The 22636-nt window shown below is 57.0% G+C and overlaps 1 protein-coding gene across 1 annotated transcript in view; it reads left to right on the forward strand.

The window, feature by feature from the left end:
• The first annotated feature begins 362 nt into the window (after nucleotides 1–362).
• The window catches only part of LOC121167052 (SUN domain-containing protein 1-like), a 34429-nt gene continuing 12155 nt past the window's right edge, over nucleotides 363–22636 (forward strand). The window contains exons 1-15 of the mRNA XM_040996425.1: nucleotides 363–381; nucleotides 3750–3844; nucleotides 6260–6427; nucleotides 8578–8753; nucleotides 9327–9353; nucleotides 9451–9636; nucleotides 13768–13965; nucleotides 14342–14425; nucleotides 14607–14717; nucleotides 15571–15669; nucleotides 16462–16555; nucleotides 18852–18910; nucleotides 18992–19137; nucleotides 19918–20127; nucleotides 22100–22186. Of these exons, the coding sequence (XP_040852359.1) occupies nucleotides 373–381; nucleotides 3750–3844; nucleotides 6260–6427; nucleotides 8578–8753; nucleotides 9327–9353; nucleotides 9451–9636; nucleotides 13768–13965; nucleotides 14342–14425; nucleotides 14607–14717; nucleotides 15571–15669; nucleotides 16462–16555; nucleotides 18852–18910; nucleotides 18992–19137; nucleotides 19918–20127; nucleotides 22100–22186 (1749 nt within the window). The 5' untranslated portion in view covers nucleotides 363–372. The remainder of the gene's footprint in view (nucleotides 382–3749; nucleotides 3845–6259; nucleotides 6428–8577; nucleotides 8754–9326; nucleotides 9354–9450; nucleotides 9637–13767; nucleotides 13966–14341; nucleotides 14426–14606; nucleotides 14718–15570; nucleotides 15670–16461; nucleotides 16556–18851; nucleotides 18911–18991; nucleotides 19138–19917; nucleotides 20128–22099; nucleotides 22187–22636) is intronic.

Consider the following 22636-nt stretch of genomic DNA (forward strand, 5'->3'; position numbering starts at 1 on the left):
CTGCCCACCTGCCTGCAACAGCCAGCTCTGGGCCAGGAGCTCCACATCTCCCACAGGGACCTGTTAGCTCCTGGGCTGTGTACGGTGGGAAGAGGAGCCAACTCCACCCCACGCCCTTTCCTGTGGGTGCCACTAGCGCCTGGCCAGCCCTGTCTCCTCACGGATGGGGGGGCAGTGCTGTACACAGCCTCGCTTTCCCGTCTGTAGCCTCTCCCTCCAGGCTCTGGTGTGTTGAGGGCTTTTCTTCCCTCCCCCCAGGTGTCTCACATGGGCACAGGAGCCCAGACACCTGGGCCACCCTCTGCTGCTTTCCCAGGCCATAAGCAAGGAGCTTGACGAGGTTGGAACAGCCTGGACTCAAACCGGTGCCATATGGGACAGGTTAGCCACAATGGAGGCTTAAAATGCTGTGCCACAGCCCCGGTCCATTGGGTGTTTTTCCTGAGAGTTGAGTGTGGTGCCCTCTGGCCAGCTGAGGTACTTGTGCAGCTTTGCCTGCCTGGGCCTGCAGCAGTGTGCAGTGTTAGCTTGTGTGCTGGGGCGCTGCGCTTCTGCTCCTGCTTGGCCCTGTAGGGGCCCCGTCCTCCGTTGTCCTGTTCTACTCTGCCTTTCTCATAGATATCTATGCTTTTGCAGGGAGACCCTTTTTCAGAAGTGTATGGCACTTTGTTGAGCACGGCATGTCCACTGGGAGTCCCTGGCCCTGAGCTTGGGGGATCAGAGGGTCTCTGGGGTGCTCTGTGCTATTTCCAGTCGGTGAGACTTCTGTGGCACTGAATGCCGAGGCAGTCCCTGCAGCCTTGCAGCTGTAGCCTTGGCCTCAGCGCTGCTTGGCAAGGGGCATTCAGGACGGCAGTGTACGTCAGGGCTGGCAGGCAGGGGCACGCCGCCACACAGCGGGGCCTTGGAGGGTCTTGTGCTTCGGTGATTGAGAACGCGTTTGCTTTCTTCCTCGTCTTGCTCTGTCACGGCTGTTTGAGTTCTCAGCCCCTTTGTTTTAGAATTGAGGAACCTGCTGGGTCTGCCTACACTTCAGTGGGCCCACGCATGTAGAAGGTGCTGGGTAATGACAGCTGAGCTGGCTGCTTTATGAGGCAGCCGCTGGCCTACCTTGTTATGCATTTACAGCGTGAGTCCTATCTGACATCGCACTCAGTGGTCAGACTGGAGTTGTGGGTTTTATTTAGTGGGCAGGAACACCTCCATTGCTGCAGGTTGTGGATTCTGGTTTGGGATGTAGGCCACAGACTAAGAGGCGGATGGAGGCCCCAGTGTGTGAGGGATGCCCAGGGCAGGTACACATCCCACAGCACAGCTGCCCTTTGCCAGCTTGATGTTGGTTAAAGGCGGATCAGGCTTATAGAGAGGAGGAAAGGCAGAGATCTCCCATCTGGTGGTTCACTCCCCAGGTGAGCACAACAGCTGGAGCTGAGCTGATCCTTCTGGGTCTCCCACGTGGGTGCAGGGTCCCAAGGCTTTGGGCCATCCTCAACTGCTTTCCCAGGCTACAGGCAGGGAACTGGATGGGAAGTGGGCCAGCTGGGACATGAACTAGTGCCCATGTGGAGTACTGGCGCTTGCAAGGCAAGGATTTAGACAGTAGCCCATCAGACTGGGTCCATATTTTGGTTTTAAAATTTATATAAGATGCATGTTACATGTGGAGTATGAAGAGTCTACTTGCAGTCTACCGCATCTGGAAGGGATTCGGTGCTCCTTCCTGCTTCGCCTGGGAGCTCAGAGCCTTGCCAAGGCTGCAGCGGGTACGGGGCTGGACTTCGCAGGACCCAGGCTGAGGTGCACACCTGTTCTGGTCTACTGAGTCTACAGGGAGGAGGGGGAGAAAGGACCCGAGGACACAGGACCCTTGATTTCCATAGACTCTTTTGAAGCTTTGCTCATTTTCCTTGATTTGAAAGAGACAGCATAAAGAACTTCAGCACTGGCTGTCTTCCCAAGGGCCTGCAGGACCTGGGGCTGAAACTGCATCTGGGGACGCTCCTGTTCCTCGGGGCCTCCCAGGGTGCACCTTGGCAGGACCTGGAGTTGGGAACAGACCCAGGACTCGCACTCAGACACCTGGATGTGGGCTGCAGGACCCTCAGCAGTTTAGCTGCCAGGCCAAGTGCCCACCCTAACACCTAATTTTATTTTAACAAAAAAAGGAGATGTATTTGGAGGTCAACACTGTCTCCACAGGCATTCACCCTACAAGCACTGGCATTCCATGGAGGCATAGGTTGGTGCCGGCTGCCCTGCTTCCCATCCAGCTCCCTGCCAGTAGCCTGGGAAAGCAGTCTAGGATAGCCCATACCTTGGGACCCTGCACCCACTTGGGAAAGCCGGAAGAAGCTCCTGGCACCAGATTCAAATCAGCTCAGCTCCGGCCACTGGGGCCACTTGGGTAGTGAACCAGCAGATGGCAGACTGTTTCCTCTCTCAATCTGCCTTTCAAGTAGAAACAAACATCTTCTTAAAAAAAGGTGTGTGTGCGTATTGGGAGAACCGAGTTAGAGATCAAGAGAAGTGGTGCCTGCTGGATCACTCCCCAGATGGCCCCGCACCTGAAGGTGGGGCCGGGGATGGCCTTTCTCGGCTGCACTTGGTCCTGGACTCTGAGTGTGCTAGCAGTGCACACAGCTCCTGTGAGCTGCACTCGCTCCCCGAGTGTGTTAGCAGTGCCAGGGTGTACTGACCCAGGGAGGGAGGATACCTTTGGAGCAAAGCGTGTGAGATGAGAGGGTCACGGGCGTTAGCGGTGGCGTTCAGCCTGGCATCCACATGCCTGGGAGTGCTTCCTAAACTGGAGTGTGGCCAGCAGGCATTATGACACAGCCACAGTACGACTGCATTCCATAGTGGCAGTGTGAGCCGGCCTGACTCGGAGCTGGAGACGTCCCATAGTGGCAGTGTGAGCCGGCTGGACTCGGAGCTGGAGACGTTCGAGTGTGTTGGCAAGCACGCCATTGGGCCTTGGGTGTCCCAGTCCAGATTTAAGGGTTGAGTTGAGCAGATGGGACAGGTCAGGGCAGTTACAGAGGGGTTAAACATTACGTGGGTTAAACAGCCGTAGCTGATTTTGTTTGCAAAGTGGCAGCTTATGCCTGGTGAATGAGCTCTGGCTGACTGGAGCACCAGGGACCCAGGACAGACCGAGAGTGTTGTAGAATGTTATCCCAAACCCAGGGGCTTTGTGGAGTGTGTGGAGCAGTCAAGTTTCCTATGTGATCTGTAGTCAGTCCTTGACTTCAGTAGGTGTTTGGCCTGTTTCCAGGTGATGGGACTCGGGCTTTGTGGTTTGCAACAGAGCCCAGTTTTGTGTCCATAAATACTGTTGCCCAAGGCGCTCTTTATTTTTAGTCTTATCTCGTAGAGTTTGAACAACAGGTTATGATGCATATTACTACTGTGAGGACTTTGTTCCTTTAATTTGGGGTGTGTGCGTGAATATTCTTAACGAATCATTCCAGGTCCACAGACGTCTCGATGATAACCAGAGAAACAAGGCCGGCACTTTGGTGTTGGAGCTGATCTGCGTCCCTGGGGAGGGAGCAGAGGGTGGCTCCTGGGCCGGGTCCTGTTCTGGCCATCAGTCAGCGCCTCCTTGAGGGACTCCTGCACGTAGCACTCCTGGGAAGGGTTCCAGGCCGGCTTCCGCATCCTCGGCAGGTGCCGCTCTGCCTGTTTATGGTCCTGGTGATAAGCGTGCTACTGAGGTCCCTGAAGGCCTGTTCCCTCTCCACCTGCAGCATGAGCTGAGGCGAGACATGGACTTCTCCCGGCTGCACCTCTACAGCCCTCCGCAGTGTGTGCCGGACAACACGGGCTACACCTACGCGCTCAGGTGAGTCGGGGGGCCGCGGCTCTAGGACTCACGAGGAGTTGAGGGGCATTGGGAAAGCTCTGTGCTTCCCCGGGTTTTCCCTGTAATTCGGTGAGTCATCAAGACAGTCTCAGAGCCCTCCCAGGCGTGGGATCGCCTACAGGAGTGTGCTGATCGGTATCCACAGCCTGGAGAGTTCTGTGTCCAGCGGCCTCCTGCGGCAGCGTGCTGGTGGGGCTCCCACAGTTCTGTGTCCAGCGGTCTCCTGCGGCAGCGTGCTGGTGGGGCTCCCACAGTTCTGTGTCCAGCGGTCTCCTGCGGCAGCGTGCTGGTGGGGCTCCCAGTGCCCTCAGCTGCCCAGGACCTGGTTGCGTTCAGCCTGTAAGGTTTGAGTCCTAGTAATTGCTGACCTGCCCTGCTGGCCTGTAGTTGAGCTGCCTGGGACACAGAGCCATGGCCATAGTGAGGTGCCAGGGCCTGCTGCCTCTGCCGGTGACCCAGCATGTGTCAGAGGCTGGTGGTGGTGGCTTCCCGCTGTTCTGCCTCGGGCCTGGTCCAGATCCCACTGTTGTGAGTCACTGAGTAGGCAGTCTGTGTTACGCTTTAAAAGGAACAAGTAAGTCTAAGGGTCTTTTTTAAAACCCAGGAACAGGAGTTAGGTAACTTCTGGGTTGGTATCACTTCATTGGCTGGAGTTTGGTAGCTAGGCCAGAGAGGTGTTGAAGGTTCCTGGGTGTGTGGCTGAGGGGACGGGGCTCTAGCAGGTGTGGTGTGGCTGAGGGGGCGGGGCTCTAGCAGGTGTGGTGTGGCTGAGGGGGCGGGGCTCTAGCAGGTGTGGTGTGGCTGAGGGGGCGGGGCTCTAGCAGGTGTGGTGTGGCTGAGGGGGCGGGGCTCTAGCAGGTGTGGTGTGGCTGAGGGGGCGGGGCTCTAGCAGGTGTGGTGTGGCTGAGGGGGCGGGGCTCTAGCAGGTGTGGTGTGGCTGAGGGGGTGGGGCTCTAGCAGGTGTGGTGTGGCTGAGGGGGCGGGGCTCTAGCAGGTGTGGTGTGGCTGAGGGGGCGGGGCTCTGGCAGGTGTGGTGTGGCTGAGGGGGCGGGGCTCTAGCAGGTGGGGTGGGAATGCAAGCTCAGGAGGATAGGATGAATTCTAAGGGAATATAAGGCGGAGTAATGGCGACAGATTATCTTGGCTCTGCTGGTTAGCAAAGTGCCTCTTCACAGCACCTGTGCTGTCTGGCCTGGACGGTCTTTGAAGTGACGCTGTGTTGCCCTTGCTGTAGAAGCAGTGTGGTTCTCAGGCCCCTGGTTGCTTCAGAAGGCTGGAGCAGTTCTGGCCCCGCAGTCATGTTCTCATCCTCCAGCCTGCCGAGGCTGCCTTAGCAACACTTCCAGCTGGCCCAGGGCAGGCCAGTGAGACCTGGGAGAGGGCAGGGCAGAGGCCCCCGGCTGGGGTTATGCTGGCTGTCTTGGAGTCTGGACTGTTTTAGGGCGGTGGGAGCCAGAGGTGTGGCTGTGGAGCTTGGTTCAGAAGATTGTGCTGGACAGAGGGGTGGGGCCTTCCAGGAGGAAGGAGTGAGTGTGCCGCCTTCCCGCCAGGGGCACGGCCTGGAGCGTTGGGTCCTCCAGAAGGACTGAGTCAGCACATGGCCTGGAGCTGCAGCCAGACTGGGCCCTGGAATACTGGAACAGGCCCTGAGGCAGAACCAGGTGTCCCCAGGTGGAGGGCAGATGGCTGGCAGGCAGGGAGGCTGGATCCAGCACAGGTTTGGCTTTGGGACCCCCTACCGAGAGCTGGAGGGGAGGGTGAGCCTGGCCAGCTAGGGCAGTGAGGCAGCGTGGGCCTCGGAGCCTCGTGGTGAGGCTCTGTGCTTCTGCATGGCTGAAGGCTTCATAGGTGAGCAGGAAGAGGAGGGCCCCGAGTGTGTCACTTAGCAGGGCGTGGTGGCCCTCTCTGACCGCGGCCATCTTTTGCTGTAGCAGCTGCTCTCAAGGGCAGTGCCTAGACTGGAATGGCACAAAGATGAGCCAAGAGCAGTACCTGTGTAGGGCTGGCACTGTGCCACAGGTGCCGCCTATGGTGCCCACATCTCATATCAGTGCCCATCTCTGCCCCTGTTGATGACTCCCTGGGAGGGAGGGCTTGGGTCACCCTGTGGCACACTGGCTGCTATGACCCTCTGGGTAGTGACCTGGTCAATGGACATCTCTCACCCCTTCCAGCTCCTGCCTAACGTTCCTGGGGGGTCTTCATGGACTTCGTGTCCTGAAGCAGTTCTGAGTGGGGGACAGGGACAGCTGGAGCAGGTGTAGTGGGGCAGGCAGGACAGGGTCACTCGCCTCCTTCCAGATATTGTCCACAGCAGTGGCTTCCCTGCAAGCTGGACGTGGGGATGTGGGGAGCCGGGAGCGCTGCTGCCCTCTGACAGCTGTGTCCTTACAGCTCGAGCTATTCTTCTGATGCTCTGGACTTCGAAACACAGCACCGGTTGGATCCCGTGTTTGATTCCCCCAGGATGTCCCGCCGCAGTTTGCGCCTGGTCAGGACGAGCTACTCCACAGGGGACAGTAAGGCAGGAGATACGCACCCCTCCCAGGATGGAGTACCAAGGTAAGCCCTGCCCAGCTCTGCCTTCCTGTGGCGAAACTGATGTAAAACCATGAATTCCAGACTGTGTGCACTCACGCAGGTCCACCTGCAGTGACACAGGTCCACCCACAGTCACACATACAGGTCCACCCGCAGTCACACATACAGGTCCACCCACAGTAACACAGGTCCACCCACAGTCACACATACAGGTCCACCCGCAGTCACACATACAGGTCCACCCACAGTCACAGGCCGACAACCTGCACCGAAGGCTCACATGGTTACCAGTGTGGTGGGTGAGATCTTTCGATGGCTTGGCCATCTGTATCAAGAAGCAGCAAAAATTGAGGTAGTTTTGGGCCCGGCGCGGTGGCGCAAGTGGTTAAGGTTCTCGCCTTGCACGCCCGGGATCCCATATGGGCGCCGGTTCTATCCCAGCAGCCCCGCTTCCCTTCCAGCTCCCTGCTTGTGGCCCGGGAAGGCAGTCGAGGACGGCCCAAAGCTTTGGGACCCTGCACCCGCGTGGGAGACCCGGAAGAGGCTCCTGGCTTCGGATCGGCATAGCATCGGCCGTTGCGCTCACTTGGGGAGTGAATCATCGGACGGAAGATCTTCCTCTCTGTCTCTCCTCTCTGTATATCCGCCTTTCCAATAAAAAAAAAAATAAATAAATCTTTTAAAAAAAATTGAGGTAGTTTAACATTTGAAAATGTTTCTGGGGGTGCTGCAGTGGCAAACCAGGCTAATTCTCTGCCTGCAGTGTTTGTTCAAGTCCTGGCTGCCGATTTCCAATCCAGCTTCATAGTTACAGCGTAAGAAAGAAGCAGAGGATGGCCCAAGTCCTTGGGCCCCTTCACTCACATGGGAGACAAGAGGGGGCTCCTGGCTTCAAATGGGCTCACTCCTGGCTTTTGTGGCCCTGTGGGGAGTGTTCCAGGAAATGGAAGATCTTTGTCCTTTTCTCTGTGTTTTTTTTTTTTTTTTTAAAGATTTATTTTATTTGTATTGGAAAGGCGGATATACAGAGAGGAGAGACAGAGAGGAAGATCTTCCGTCCAATGATTCACTCCCCAAGTGAGCGCAATGGCCGATGCTATGCCGATCCAAGCCAGGAGCCTCTTCCGTGCCTCCCACGCGGGTGCAGGGTCCCAAAGCTTTGGGCTGTCCTCGGCTGCTTTCCTGGGCCACAGGCAGGGAGCTGGAAGGGAAGCGGGGCTGCTGGGATTAGAAGCTGCACCCATATGGGATCTTGGGCGTGCAAGGCGAGGACCTTAACCACTACACCATTGCGCTGGGCCCTTTTTCTCTGTTAATCTGCCTTTCCAACACAAATAGATTTTTGACGAGTAGGATGACATTCCTGGGCTGTCAGGGCTCTTCCTGCCCCGCAGAAGCCCAGGGCCAGCACTGCCTGGTGACCTGGCCCTGCCATGTGTGTCACTGCACCCCTTGCCACTCCCAGATGCTCGAGCAGGGGCTGAGTCTGTTTTTCTACTCCCTAACTTGATGCTCAGTTTGCTCAGTTATAAAATGCTTTTTTTTTTTTTTTTTTTGGTCTTATTTGAAGGGCAGAGTTAAAGAGAAGTCAGGAGAGAGATTCCTTCCATTCCGCTATGGCTGCATTGGCTGGGACTGGGCCTGTTGGAAGGCGTGAACTTCCTCTGGGTCTGTCATGTAGGTGCAGGGTCCCAGGCACATGGGCTGTATTCCACTGCTTTCCCAGGTCATTACCAGGGAGCTGGATCAGAAAAGGGGTAGCCAGGTTTTGAACTGGTGTGGGCCCCGGTGTTACCCCTGCACTCCTGCCCAGGCTTGTTTGGGCTGTTGTGCAGACAGGACCCTAGGTCTCCACTCGCGCCACATGTCTGGCTGCATGGCTTCGCCGGGGGCAGAAGTGAGTTGTGGGCACGTCCATATATGGATGCAAGCCTTTTGTTTTGGTCATTTTTACTTGTGGTCTGTTGTATGTCTTTGCTCAGAATCAGCAGAAGCCTGCGTTATTTTGTGTTTGTGGCTTTAGAAGGAGTCTCTAAATCCCAGCATAAAACTCTTGCATTGGTTCATGGCAGCAGAAATGCACTAGAAAATGGCTGGCCTTAAAATTCTGTGTGTGTTTTCAGAGCTCTGTGCTGGGAATTCTGAGACCTTGCTCCTTCTCTCCTTTGCAGAACACTAAGACAGCGCAGAAGTGCAGGCAAAGCTGCTCCCAGTGTGAGCCCCGTGTCCCGGAGAGCTGCAGGCAGCCAGGGCGGCTCTCGCAGTGTGCAGGCTGCTGCGGCCCTGCAGCCATGCGTGCTGGATGAGTCCTTGATCCGTGAGCAGACAGAGGTGACCCACTTCTGGGGTGAGTGCCTGGGAGGTGTGCAGGGCCCATGCGCCTTGGTGTGGGGAGGAGGGTGGCTACTGCCTGGGTGCTAGGGGCCCTGAGGCTTCTCTACAGGCACTTGAAGGCTGCTTCCTTTCTGCCCTGGCCAGCCGTGGCCAGCTGTGCCCATGTGGAGTATGGATGGTGTAGTGCTGGGACGGGACGCTGCTGCTGCTGGGTGCATGCCTTCTTGGAGGCAGCGTGCAGTCCTGCTGTGTGTTCCAGAAGACCCTTTCTATCCTGAGTCACGAGGGAGGGGTGCACTCCCTGCCCCAAGGCCATGGCCATGCCCTGGGCTGTGCACAGGGTCCAGCTGGCTGAGGAGGCAAGCCTCTGGCCGCCCTTGGCAGGCGGAAGGCCCTGGTCACTTTACAGGCTGCTCTGTTGCTCAGCCTGTGAGACTGTTTCCCTGCCCACAGCGGGCAGGCTGTGAGGAGGCAGTCCTCTCTGCATGACCCTCGGGTGTGCCTGCAGCTGGGCACACCGTGGCCCCCTCGGCCTGTACCGCCTCTGTTACCAAGCTTGGCAGCAGAACTGTGGTTTCTCTCGCAGGTCTCGACGATGATGGTGACACTAAAGGTAATTGCCTTGGGCTTTTCTTCCTCACACATTTCACAAGTTCCAGCTGCACGCTGTCGAGTGTGATAAAGATTGGGTCTACTTTCTGACAACGTAGGTGCAGGCAAAGCCGTTGTTCAGGAAAACGGAGCCCTGGCAGTGGAGGCTGCCGAAGCCACTGGGCACAACGGGTACACCTGCAGCAGCTGCCGCCTGCTGTCTGAGCGCAGGGACACCCTGACCGCGCAGCCCACGGCCTACACGCTGGCCTCCAGGGTCTATTCCCGTGACAGGATGCAGAAGCGTAAGTGTGCACTGTCCTCAGCCGAGGGGAAAACAGCCTTGTCCCATTGTCTCCTTTCCACGTCACACTTACATAGTGTTTCTGTGCTGAGCAATGTTTGAAGTTGTATAAACTTGTGTTTAATTAAGGAGCAAAAGAACGTTCTTGTACATAAAACCGTGCAGACACTTGAGAGCTGTGTGGGATCTGGTTACCCTCAGGGTGGCTTGGCAGTGCTGGCAAGGTGCTGGCACTTGCAGAGGGCACTGGTGGCAGCACCCTGCCTGTGGGGGATGCTTGCACATTCCTGGTTACATGGCGGGACTACAGAGGGTGCCAAGGTGCTCAGCAGGGAGCAGTGATGGGAGCACTTCAGATGATCCTCGGATCTAGGGGGCTCTTTGGGGCCCTAGTTTTTCTGGGTCATCAGCTCTTGCAGGGACCCTCCCAGTGGCCTTGAAAGCCTGACTACAGATGTTGGCGCTGAGGGGCTAAGGGAAGGCTGTGCGGGTACTAGCCGAGGCCACAGACCCCTCACCCTTCTGACTGGTCTCGGGGAGCAGCCTGGAGTCTGAGCTGGGCCCTTAATAGCCTGGGGAGTACGGTTGGTGTGCCTGGGGGGTGGAACAGTGGAGAGTGACCCAGGACCAAGAAGCAAGTCCTAGCTTTCTATTTTCAGGTCTTTATTTATTTATTTATTTTAGAGATTTTTTTTTACCTTTATGGGAAAGGCAGATATACAGAGGGGAGGAAAGACAGAAAGGAAGATCTTACGTCCGATCATTCACTCCGCAAGCGGTTGCAACAGCTGGAGCTGAGCCAGTCTTAAGCCAGGAACCAGGAGCTTCTTCTGGATCTCCCATACGGGTATAGGGTGGACCTTCCTTGACTGCTTTCCTAGGCCACAGGCAGGTAACTGGATGGGAAGCAGGGTGGTTGGGATTAGAACTGGCTCCTGTATGGGATCCTGGACGTGTAAGGTGAGGACTTTAGCCACTGGCTACCTTGCTGGGCCTTGCTATGGTACTGTTGTAAGGGGAGAGGAGGGATGAGGGATCAGAATGCCATGGGGCTGTTCTCCATGAGGGGAGAGGAGGGATGAGGGATCAGAACGCCATGGCGGTGTCCTTCCTGAGGGGAGAGGAGGGATGAGGGATCAGAACGCCATGGCGGTGTCCTTCCTGAGGGAAGAGGAGGGATGCAGGATCAGAACGCCATGGCGGTGTCCTTCCTGAGGGAAGAGGAGGGATGCAGGATCAGAATGCCATGGGGGTGTCCTTCCTGAGGGGAGAGGAGGGATGAGGGATCAAGACAGCCACGCAGCGTTTGCTGGTTGCAAGTGAACCAGCAGGTGTAGTGGGTGTGGGCCTTGCACCCTTGATGCTGCAGAGCCGGGTGCCCCCTGCTGGCGCTTAGGTGACCTGCACTGTTAGTGTGGGTCCAACACTTTAAAGATTCATTTTATTTATCTGAATGGCAGAATTAGAGAACAAGAGAGTGAGTGGTCTTGGCATCCTGTTGCACTCCCTCCAATGGCGAGAGTGGCTGGGGCTGGGCCACATTGGAGCCAGGGGTTTCTGGGTCTCCCATGTGGGTACCACTGCTTTTGCCAGGTCATTAGCAGGAAGTAGAGCAGCCTAAACTGGAACAGGCACCCATATGAAATGCTGGCTTTGCAGGTGACAGCTTAATGTGCTGGACCGCAGCAGCAGCACTGAGTCCCTCAGGAGCCCACTGCTGAGGGCGCTCAGGGTGCACCTGCGGTGGTCTGTGCAATTTCTTGCTGCTTGCCATAACAAGCTACCCTGTGTCCCAGGCTCGTGGGGCTCGGCGCCCAGTGTGGTCCATGAGGCCAAGTTGTGTTGGGCTGGTGTAAGCTGTGTGTGAGCAGAAAGAGGCATCCTGCTGTATGGAGAACCAGTCCTCATGGCTGTCACACCGCTGTGTAGAGAACCAGTGCCAGCTCACTCCCCATAGAGTGTGGCTTCCTGTGATGGCAGGCAGGAGGAGGCAGGGGCTGCCGCTGCTGGCCTGCTGTGTGCTGGGGGTTAGAGTGCACGGGCTGTGTGTGGCCAGGTTTGCTGGAGCAGAAAATGGCATGCCCGTCACATGCTGCTTGTCTGTATCTTCTTGTCCAGTCTGTGGTGTACACTGAAGAAGCTGCTGGTGTTGGGCGGCATGGGGAGTGTCCAGGGGGTGCGGGGCCCTGCCAGGTGCCTTGTGCACCTGTGTTTGAGGGACAGGTTACATGGTTACATTTGCGGTTTCAGGATGAACACCGGGGCTTCCTTTGTCCACCCGAGAGCTGGTCTTTGCACGTTTGTCTGCTAGTGCACACAAATCCTTTCTTTTCTTTTAAGATTCATTATTATTTGAAAGGCAGGTTTTACAGAGAAGGCAAGACAGAGAGAAGGTCTTTCCTCTGTTGGTTCTCTTCCCAGTGGCCACAACAGCCAGAGCTAGGCCAGTTCAAAGCCCACGTCAGGCCCGGGGCCTCAGGCACTTGATCTGTCCTCCACTGCTTTCCCCGGTCATAAGCAGAGAGCTGGATCGCAAGTGGAGCAGATGGGATACGAACTGTTGCCCACATGGGATGCTGGTGCCAAGGGGCAGAGGATTAACCTGCTGTAACATGGCGCCAGCTCCAACGCTTTCTTTTTCTTTTTTTTTTAAAGATTTATTTTTATTGCAAAGTCAGATATACAGAGAGGAGGAGAGACAAGAGAGGAAGATCTTCCATCGCTGGTTCACTCCCCAAGTTGGCTATCTTGGGCAGAACTGAGCCAATCTAAAGCCACGGGCCAAGAGCCTCTTCCAGGTCTCCCATGTGGGTGCAGGATCCCAAGGCTTTGGGCCGTCCTGCTCTGCTTTCCCAGGCCACCGGCAGGGAGCCGGATGGGAAGTGGAGCTGCCGGGACATGAACTGCTGTTCATATGGGATCCCAGTGCGTACAAGGTGAGGATTCAGCCATCGTGCCCACCCTCTGGAAGATCTTAATGTGGCTTTTTCTGATTCTTGCCAGCCTGGTGGTGAGAAAGGAAATTACCCATCAGACTGCCGTGAGTTACCACTGCATGGTGGTGGTTCAAGATTTATTAATTTAATTGGAATGCAGAGTAACAGGGAAAGGAAGAGAAAAATCTTTGATCTAATGGCTGGTAATCAAAAGCCAAACCTTTGATCCAGAGGGCTGGGTCAGGCCCGGACAGGGGCCAGGGACGTCACCCAGTCTCCTCCTAGGATGTGTGTGTAGGGCTGGGTCAGGCCCAGACAGGGGCCAGGGACGTCACCCAGGTCTCCCAGGGTGTGTGTAGGGAGGGGAGGTACAGGAGCCAGGGACGTCACCCAGGTCTCCCAGGGTGTGTGTAGGGAGGGGAGGTGCAGGGGCCAGGGACGTCACCAGGTCTCCCAGGGTGTGTGTAGGGAGGGGAGGTGCAGGAGCCAGGGACGTCACCCAGGTTGTGAAGGGTAGGGAGGTGCAGGAGCCAGGGACTTGGATTATCTGCTGTTGCTTTCCCAAGTGCAGCAGCCGGGACTTGAACTGCCTGCGTGTTGGATGCCGGTGCTGAAGGGAGCAGGTTAACCTGCTCCCTGGGCCAGCTGCTGCATTGCCTCTTCATGACATTGTGTTTTGTCGCAGTCTGCACACAGTTTACTCTGCAGTGTTGCCCACACGGGTCCCGGGACCTGGGTTTTGCCCACTGCCTGTCCCAGGCTGACCGGCTCTCTGGCTGGGGCAGGGTGGGAAGCCCAGGGAGACTGACCCTGGCTGCTCCGCTTCAGGCACGGGGACTTTTGGCAGCTGCTGGAAGGGTGCTCGTGGCTGTGTTTAGGTTCACAGAGAATGTGCCCACGGAGTGAGGGTGGGTGCAGCAGTGTCAGGTGGCGGGTGTCCCGAACTTGGGGGGTGCTGTGGGCCATGCTGCGGTTGTGGGTCTCAGGGTTGGCGTGGGGGTCTGGCACCAGCAGTGGCTGAGCTGTGGCGTAGGTGGAAGCTGCACTGGCAGCACCCTGGGCTCTCCGGACCGCCGCTGCTTCTGAGGCGTCCTGGGTGCTTGTTTTGGGGCTGCTTGGGTGCTGCACCTGAGGTGAGCCCCAGGGAGGGTCGCAGGCTCGGGGGAGGAATGACGCGTGCCCACGTGTGTCCCTAGGCGGTGCGTGTCTCTATGCGGACAGGCTCTTGGGGCTGGCCACGTGTGCGATGTCGTCTCTGTCAACACTCTTAGTTCAGCTTTTCCAAGTGGTTTTACTGAAGCTCAATTATGAATCTGACAATTTCAAATTGAAAAGTTACGAATCAAAAGATGGTGAATCAGAAAGCTTTAAGTCAAAAAGCTATGAATCAAAAGGTATTTTAATTTTCTTTCCTCCTTTTTTTAATGAATACTGCTTCCAAGGTGGCGAAAGCCCTGTGCTTCTCGCTCCTGTCGCCTTGCCGCCTCTCGGGGCTGCCTGCCTGCCCCTGCGTGTCCTGGGAGCTTGGGGAGGGCCGCGTGTTCTCTGCAGCTCTGTTTCCTGAATTTGGCCCCTGCTGCAGCTTCACTGTGAACTGTCAGTTCATTATGCTCAACTTTCCATTTTCCTTGTTAGGCCTCTGTAACTCAAAACTGATTTATTTGAACGATGCCTGGACCCATGTGGTTTGGCAGTGTTTGAAGTGGGCCGTGTCCCGGTGGCTGCATGGCCTGCGGGGACCACGCTAAGCCTCTCTCGTGTGTGTTGCAGCTCATGCCGGTTGCTGTGGGAGCGTGAATGTGACAGAGTGTCTCAGAGTCGATGGCCGCCTCGGGGGCCGTGGCGAGTCTATGTGTAAGTATGGCTTCTCTGAGTGTGTGAAGGGGGTCCCTGTCTGGTGTGTCGAGCACTGAGACCGAGAATCAGCGCCCCCCGCTCTGACCCCTGTGTGCCATTGGCCTTGGTGTTTGAACTGAGATGTTGTGCACTGTTATGTATTAATCTGTGACTTCACTGCTTGTCACCACACCCGCAGGCGATGACTGTAAGAGGAAGCGGCACCTTGAGACACACACAGCCACCCACTCGCAGTCCTCCAGGCCACACAGGCTGGCAGGGACCATGGGGCACCTCGGTGCCCGTGCAGGTTGTCGCCGTCGCTCCCTCCCCCGTGTCGTTCCTTGTTGGGCATGTGTTCGCAGTAATCCGCTGAGAGCAGGCGGGGTGCGGGCTGTCGTTTCAAACACCGAGCTTGTGTCTTAGCGCGTCCTTGCCAGCTTGCGTAGTGACTGAGTGTGTGGACACGTGCAGAGGGCAGCAGAGGCCAGTGGCCCTGCCCGCGTGCACAGCATGAGGCCCTGTCTCACCACGTTACCCTGCTTAACCCCTGTAACTTTCTGGTAAAAGGGACCCCTTTTTTGGCAGCTGTTCTTTAAAAGCTCAGCTATTTTAAGTGTTAATAACATAAATGAATGATTTTTTAAAAATCCTCTTGGTCTATGTATGCCGTTGCCTTACAACCTCATTAAGATTATTTAGTGGTTCTGGGGCCAATGTACAAATGTTACAGTGACTGGAAGAAATGTGTCCAGATTTGTGTATGGAGCCATTTCCGCTGAGCGATGTGTGACGTTGCTGCTGAGCTCACTGTGTTGTGTCGTCCAGTGGGGTGGGCGCACTGTTGGAGCCCTGTCGACCAGAGAGCATCCCTTGTTAGAGCAGTTCTCTTCTGGAGCTGGCGTGTGGACACTGCTGTCCATGCCTCTCCGGCTGCCCTCGAATGCTGACTTGTCCAGTGTACGTTCTGGTAGCTATCACCCCCCCACCCCGTGGGCTTTAGGCCGGCCTCACACTGGAGCAGCTGCCCACGCAGGGAGGTGAGCCCAGCAGGCTTTCCTGAGGCGTGAAGGAGTCGCTCTGTGAGAAGCGCTGGTGGAGGCATGGGGTGGGGAGGTGTCTCGTGTCTCACGTCTGAGGCCAGCACATCTCCTATGCTGCAGGTCACTTCCTGGTGCAGACACTGCGGAGGGTCTGGGCTGCCGGGTGCCACGTGTCCAGGACGCTGTGGTCCATTCTTTGGCTGGCTGCGGCGACTCCAGGTGGTTATTTCAGATTCCTCCGTTTGCTTCTTTCCAGAGCTTTGTGCCGTGTAGTCCTGCAGTACGTGATGTCTCGAACTGCATGAAAATGAAACCCATGTCCCTTTTCTGTGGTGGTGGGTCCTTTTCCTGCCAGCCGACTGTGGTTGGGGTGCGTGTGCGTGCTGCTTCTGTGTAACTGAGAGTGGGGGTTCATCTCCTGCACCTCGACCCTGTATATACATGGTCTGTGTGTGTACACACCAATCCCGCCATTGTGTACTCCTCATCCTAACACGCTTACAGAGTGCCTGCTGTGACTGTGTGAGTGTGTGAGAGTGTGCACACGTGCCAATTCTCATCCTAACACGCTTACAGAGTGCCTGCTGTGACTGTGTGTGTGTGAGTGTGTGAGTGTGCACACGTGCCAATTCTCCTCATCCTAACACGCTTACAGAGTGCCTGCTGTGACTGTGTGTGAGTGTGTGAGTGTGCACACGTGCCAATTCTCCTCATCCTAACATGCTTACAGAGTGCCTGCTGTGACTGTGTGTGTGTGAGAGTGTGCACACGTGCCAATTCTCCTCATCCTAACACGCTTACAGAGTGCCTGCTGTGACTGTGTGTGTGTGAGTGTGTGAGTGTGCACACGTGCCAATTCTCCTCATCCTAACACGCTTACAGAGTGCCTGCTGTGACTGTGTGTGAGTGTGTGAGTGTGCACACGTGCCAATTCTCATCCTAACACGCTTACAGAGTGCCTGCTGTGACTGTGTGTGAGTGTGTGAGTGTGAGCACATTTCCTCTTTGCAGGGAGAGCAGCATCTGGAATGTTCTGGTGGCTGGGGATTGGATGGTATCAGTTTGTGACTCTGGTCTCATGGCTGAATGTGTTTCTTCTAACAAGGTAAGAACCCTGATCCCCTGTCCCGGGGTGTTGGACCAGGCGCTTGTCTGGCTTATTGTTTTGTTTGTTTTAGAGTTTGTTTATTGAAGAGTTATAAGGAGAGAGGGAGGGAGGAAGAGATAGAGGGGTGTTGCCTCTGTTGGGTCCCTGCCTTAGGCTGCAGACAAGCCAGGAGCCTGGATTCCATCTGGGTCTCCCGGCCGTGAGCAGGGAGCCAGCCTGACTAGGACACGCTGCAGGCTGCAGTTTAACCCACTGAGCCACAGTGCAGCTTGTGCGTGTTGCTTTACATGATCTCATCTTGACCTAGTCCTGTGTAATGCCGTGCGTTGTGAAGCACTTTGATGTTCCCAGTCTTTTTGTTTTAAGGTTTATTTTAATTTTTGTTGGAAGTCAGATATACAAACAGAAGGACAGACAGAGAGAAAGATTTTCTGTCCAATGATTCCCTCCCCAAGTGGCCACAGAAGCTGGTGCTGTACCAATCTGAAGCCAGGAGTCAGAAGCCTCCTCCGGGTCTCCCATGTGGGTGCAGGATCCCAAGGCTTTGGGCCGTGCTGAACTGCTTTCCCAGGCCACATGCAGGGAGCTAGATGGGAAGCGGGGCCACTGGGATTAAACCGGCGCCCTTTTGGGGTTCTGGCATGTGTGAGGCGAGGACTTTAGCCGCTAGGCCACAGTGCCTGTCCCTGCTGTTCCCGAGGTGGATAAGAAGGTGCTAAAAAGCAGGTACTAGTGGGCCTGGCGCGATGGCGCAGTGGTTAAGGTCCTCGCCTTGCACGCCTGGGATCCCATATGGGCGCCGGTTCTATCCCGGCAGCCCCGCTTCCCTTCCAGCTCCCTGCCTGTGGCCCGGGAAGGCAGTCGAGGACGGCCCAAAGCTTTGGGACCCTGCACCCGCGTGGGAGACCCGGAAGAGGCTCCTGGCTTCGGATCGGCATAGTATCGGCCCGTTGCGCTCACTTGGGGAGTGAATCATTGGACGGAAGATCTTCCTCTCTGTCTCTCCTCTCTGTATATCCGCCTTTCCAATAAAAATAAAATAAATCTTTTAAAAAAATAGATTAAAAAAAAAAGCAGGTACTAGTAAGAGAAGCAGAAGTGTGCTGGTGCTGTGCAGAATAGGCTGAGCCTCAGACTGCACTTCCAGCCTCTGCTTACGGCCTGGGAGAAGCCTGTGTCCACGTGGGGAACGGACACAGCTCCAGCCATTATGGGCACATGCAGAATGAACTGGCAGGCGGATCTCTCTGTAACTCTGACTTTCAAATGAATAAATCGTGTAAACAGAGAAAGAGTGGATGTACACAGAAGGGGTGGTGTGCAGGAGCGCAGGATGGGCGCTCGCAGCCCCCGGCTGGCCAGAGCCCCCGGCTGGCCAGAGCCCCCGGCTGACCAGAGCCCGGATTGTCAGCCCCTGGCTGGCCAGAGCGCCCGGCTGACCAGAGCCCAGGTTGTCAGCCCCCGGCTGGCCAGAGCGCCTGGCTGACCAGAGCCCGGATTGTCAGCCCCTGGCTGGCCAGAGCGCCCGGCTGACCAGAGCCCGGATTGTCAGCCCCCGGCTGGCCAGAGCGCCTGGCTGACCAGAGCCCGGATTGTCAGCCCCCGGCTGGCCAGAGCGCCCGGCTGGCCAGAGCCCGGATTGTCAGCCGGTGGCTGGCTAACGCCACCTGGGAGGATTTCTTTTTTGGGGGTCACTTTTTTTTTTATTAAGTTAACAAAAATATTTGAAAGGCGAAGTTGCAGATGGATCCTCTGTTAGTTTGCTCTCCAGCTGACCATGCTGTCCAGAGCTGAGGGCCAGGAGCCTCCGTCTGTTAGCTTACTCCCCGGATGACCGTGATGCCCGGAGCTGAGGGCCAGGAGCCTCCGTTTGGTCTCCCACATGGCTCAGGGCCAGACATGGGGCTGTCTCCTGCTGTCTTTGCAGGTGCAGTACAGGGAGATGGATGGTAGTGGAGCACACCTGTGTGCATATGGGATGCTAGCGCAGAGGTGACAGCTAACCCCTGTGCCAAAAGCCCCCCTGGACTGTCCACACGAGTGGGCTGACCATCTCAGCCTCACTCCTGCCCCCAGGTTGAACAGTAACAGGAAGCTAGTGTGAGAGCCTGGCACGCCAGACAGGAAGTAGGTATTACCCAGTGACTCACTCACTGGTCCCCATGCGTCTCTGCCACAGGCCTACTGTAGGTGCAAGCAGCTGTGGCTCTGATGGGTGTTGGGGTCACCAGGAGGAGTCGGGGTGAGCCCTGCTGCCCGCCTTCCCAGTTACAGGCTCCCCCCACATCCCCAGGTGCCTCCGACATCTCTGCAGGTTTCTCATCCTGCTCCTTCCACTGCTGCTCTTGCTTGGTGAGTAAGGCTCAGCCCAGTCGCCTCGGCCCCTGGGTGTGCGTTGAGGGGTGCCATGTGCAGTGGTCTCTCTCCTCCCAGGAGCCGGAGTCACCTGGTGGGGTCAGGGTGGTTTCCTCTCTCCCCTGCCTGCGTTCAACTGGCCAGACCTGCACAGATCGCCGAAGGCTGAGCACCCTGGGGACGGGCTGGGACCTGGCGCTGCTCCCCTCAACCCTCCTGTCCAGGTGAGGTCTGTGTGTTCCCCACCCACCACTTAAGACCCAAGGGAGCGGGTTCCAGGGCTCTCAATGTCTCTGCTTGCTAACCCAGAACAGATCAGAAGCTGTCATTCTGCAAGGTGCAAGCTGCCTTAGCAGTAGCCAAGGGCAGTTTATATCCAAAAAAATATGTTGATGTGTCTACAGAGGAAAATTAAAGCCACCCCAGCCACATCGGGTCAGGGTACTCGCTGAGAGTTAAGCTGTGGACCCGGCAGTTGGCATCTTGCTGCTATACCATGTGGTGGTTTATCTTTAATAGATTTTTGTCCCTTAAGATTTGGTTTTATTTGGAAGGCAGATTTACAGAGAGAGGAGAGACAGAGATCTTCCATCTGCTGATTCATTCCCCAAATGACCACGTCAGCCAGGAGTGGGCTGGTCTGAAGCCAGGACCCTAGAGCCGGGAGCTTCTTCTGGGTCTCCCATGTGGGTGCAGGGTCCTAGGCCATAAGTAGGGAGCTGGATTGGAAGTGAAGCAGTTGGAATTCGAACCAGCACCCTTAGGGAATGCTGGCACCGCCCCAGGCTTTGGTTTCTGTTTTGTTTTAATTGACAGACATAGAGCAGTTTCCATTGGCTGGTTAATTTCATAAATGAGCAACAGTTCCGCCTAGGCTGGACTCAAGCCTTGGTCTCCCAGATTGGGGTCAGGTTGGGTGCGCGTCGGCAGGAAGCCAGGCACCCCGATAGCGCAGTGCCTCACCAAGCCCCTCTGGGGACTCTGCCTGTGTCTTCCTGTTGCAGGCAGGGGACACAGCGTTTCCGTGGCGCTGGAGGAGCAGCATGGACCAGCAGGTGACGGCTCTGACTGGCCGGTGCCACACGCATGACAAGCAGCTCCAGGAACTCACCCTTGAGCTGCACAAACTGCATGCACGGCTGGACCAGGTGGACGAGGGCCGAGCAGGGCTGTCCTCGTGGGTCAAGGATCTCATCGGGCAGCAGCTGCAGGAGGTGGACGCTGCCAGGCTGCCGGGCACTAAGGTGCGGTCCGAGGTTCTCTGAGCCTCTCATTGCTGTGTCCTGCAGCTCTTGTCAGCCGGTCTGGCAGAGTGTTTCCAGAGAGAGGGTGCCAGCTATGGTGCCAGCATCCTTGTTGCTCCACTTTTATCCAACTCTGCTGATGTGCCTGGACAGACAGCTGGAGGTGTTCCGAGTACTTCGGCCCCTGCTGCCCGTCTGGGAGACCCGAGTGGAGTTCTGGCCCCTGGCTTCAGCCTGGGCCAGCTCAAGGATCTCGTCTCTCCCTCCGTCTGTCTCTGTCATGCTTCCTCACGCACACACTGCTGCCACTGCAGGCCTGTCACCTGGTGGTGAAGATGCCGTGTGCCTGGAGGGCAGGGCCCGGCTCCTCGAGTCCTGATTTCAGGTCCCTGAGAGCCGAGATGCCGTCAGTCTCAGGGCTCCGTGATGGTGTGGATGACCGTGTCTCACAAAGACAGGCGAGAGCTGCCGTGTTGTGTTCTGTGGCTGGATGCTCTGCAGTCTGCACTTGTGCAGTGGGGCTCTAGGACTGGTGTGGCTCATGGCAGCAGGCATGCTGATCTGGATGCAGGCTGAGCAGACCCTGGGCACTGGCCGGGAAAGATGGCTGTGCAGTGGGTTTTTCGGGTGCACCAGCCATAGTGCCAGGCTTGATGGCCACACATACCTGGTGGCCGCCATGTGGGACGGTGCTGTGAGCAGCCATGGCGCCTCTGCTGCCCTGGCAGAGTTCATGGCTCAGTGTAGTGCTGCTCTGGCCTGCCTGTTCTCAGTTGTCTTGTTATTTACATGTGTAATTATTCATTGTTGAGGCAGAGAGCACAGGCTCACACACTCCCATCCACTGGTCGATTTCCCTAAGTGCCCAGGGGCCAGCGACTCAGTCCAGCCATCCCAACCCCAAGTACTAGGTAGCACCCAACATGTGGCTGCCTGTCTCCCTTCTTGTGGGGTCTGAGTTGTTTGGTGTGGGGTCCTCCAGCAGGTCCAGCACTGCCCCGGGTGCTGTAGTTGTGTGTGTGTGTGTGTATGTGCAGCTGTGTAATCAGCAGTGGTCCCTTTGGGCTCGCCAGGAAGCATGTCCAGTAGTTGGACGTGATTCTCCCTGGAAACTGAAGAAGTGGGTGGAGACAAACCCCTGTCAGCCACCCATGTGGAGGCTGTCCCCACATAAGCTCTCTGGATCATGGGAGGGGCCATGGCCTTGGGAACTGCCCTAACTGCGCGCTTGTCGTGGGCTCGGGCTGAGGCAGGGAGGCCTCCGTGGCTCCATCCGTGGTGGGGGCAATCAAGCTGCCTTGCCCGCAGCACTCCTGGATGGAGCTGCTCTGAGCACAGGGTGGTCAGGGGGACTGTGCAGCCGGAAGCTGCTCTGAGCACAGGGTGGTCAGGGGGACTGTGCAGCCGGAAGCTGCCCGAGCACAGGGTGGTCAGGGGGACTGTGCAGCCGGAAGCTGCTCTGAGCACAGGGTGGTCAGGGGGACTGTGCAGCCGGAAGCTGCCCGAGCACAGGGTCGTCAGGGGGACTGTGCAGCCGGAAGCTGCTCTGAGCACAGGGTGGTCAGGGGGACTGTGTAGCTGGAAGCTGCTCTGAGCACAGGGTGGTCAGGGGGACTGTGCAGCCGGAAGCTGCCCGAGCACAGGGTGGTCAGGGGGACTGTGCAGCCGGAAGCTGCTCTGAGCATAGGGTTGGGGTTCACAATGCCTCCTCCAGGGCTGCTGGGTCCCTGCCATAGAGATGAGCAGAGTCCCCGGGTGCCTGCAGCAGCTTAGCACAGGCCTCACAGGCACGCAGACGCCACCCCCGCCTCCCACAGGCTGCTGGCCTCAAGCCCAAGGCCCTCAGATGTGACATCATGGCCCTCCCTGTGCCCGACATCAGTTCGTGCGGCAGGTCAGGCTCTGCTGTGCTTTGACCATCTCCCTGTGCTTGCTTCCCAAGGCCGACTTTATGACTTTGCATCGTGAACATGAAGTGCGCCTCTCTGCCTTGGAAGGGATCCTTGGGGAACTGGCAGAGCGAGCCAAGGTAAGGACAGGTCCTGTCAGACCAGGCCTTTTTCTCAGACAGTTGGACCTTGTTGCTGTTAACACGAATACCTGACTGCCCCCACTTGTCCTGGGGGTCTCCTGGTCCAGTCCGGTCACAGTAGGCATGCCAAGGCCACCCAGCTGCATGGGGTCGCGGATCCCTTCAGAGGGAGAGCAGATGGCCTGGAGCTGTTACGTGCACATTCCCCTGAGCAGGTGTTAGGGCAAGCACCTGAGCTGCAGAGAAGGGGATGTGGGAAAACCAGGGATGGAGCTGGCTCCATGGTGGCTTGACTGCTGAGCAGGAAGGGAAAGGGGGCACGGGCAGCTCTGTCTTCCTGACTGTGGGGAGGGGCTGGTACCCACCTAGTTCCTTCTGCATGCGCTTGGGGTGGTGCCTGTCAGTGCAGATGTCTCTGCCTCCTCAGGCTGGCCCTCTCACGCCCAG

Source organism: Ochotona curzoniae, unplaced genomic scaffold (assembly GCF_017591425.1).
Source record: "Ochotona curzoniae isolate NIBS_2020 unplaced genomic scaffold, NIBS_Ocur_1.0 patch297, whole genome shotgun sequence".
NCBI classification, from domain to species: Eukaryota; Metazoa; Chordata; class Mammalia; order Lagomorpha; family Ochotonidae; genus Ochotona; species Ochotona curzoniae.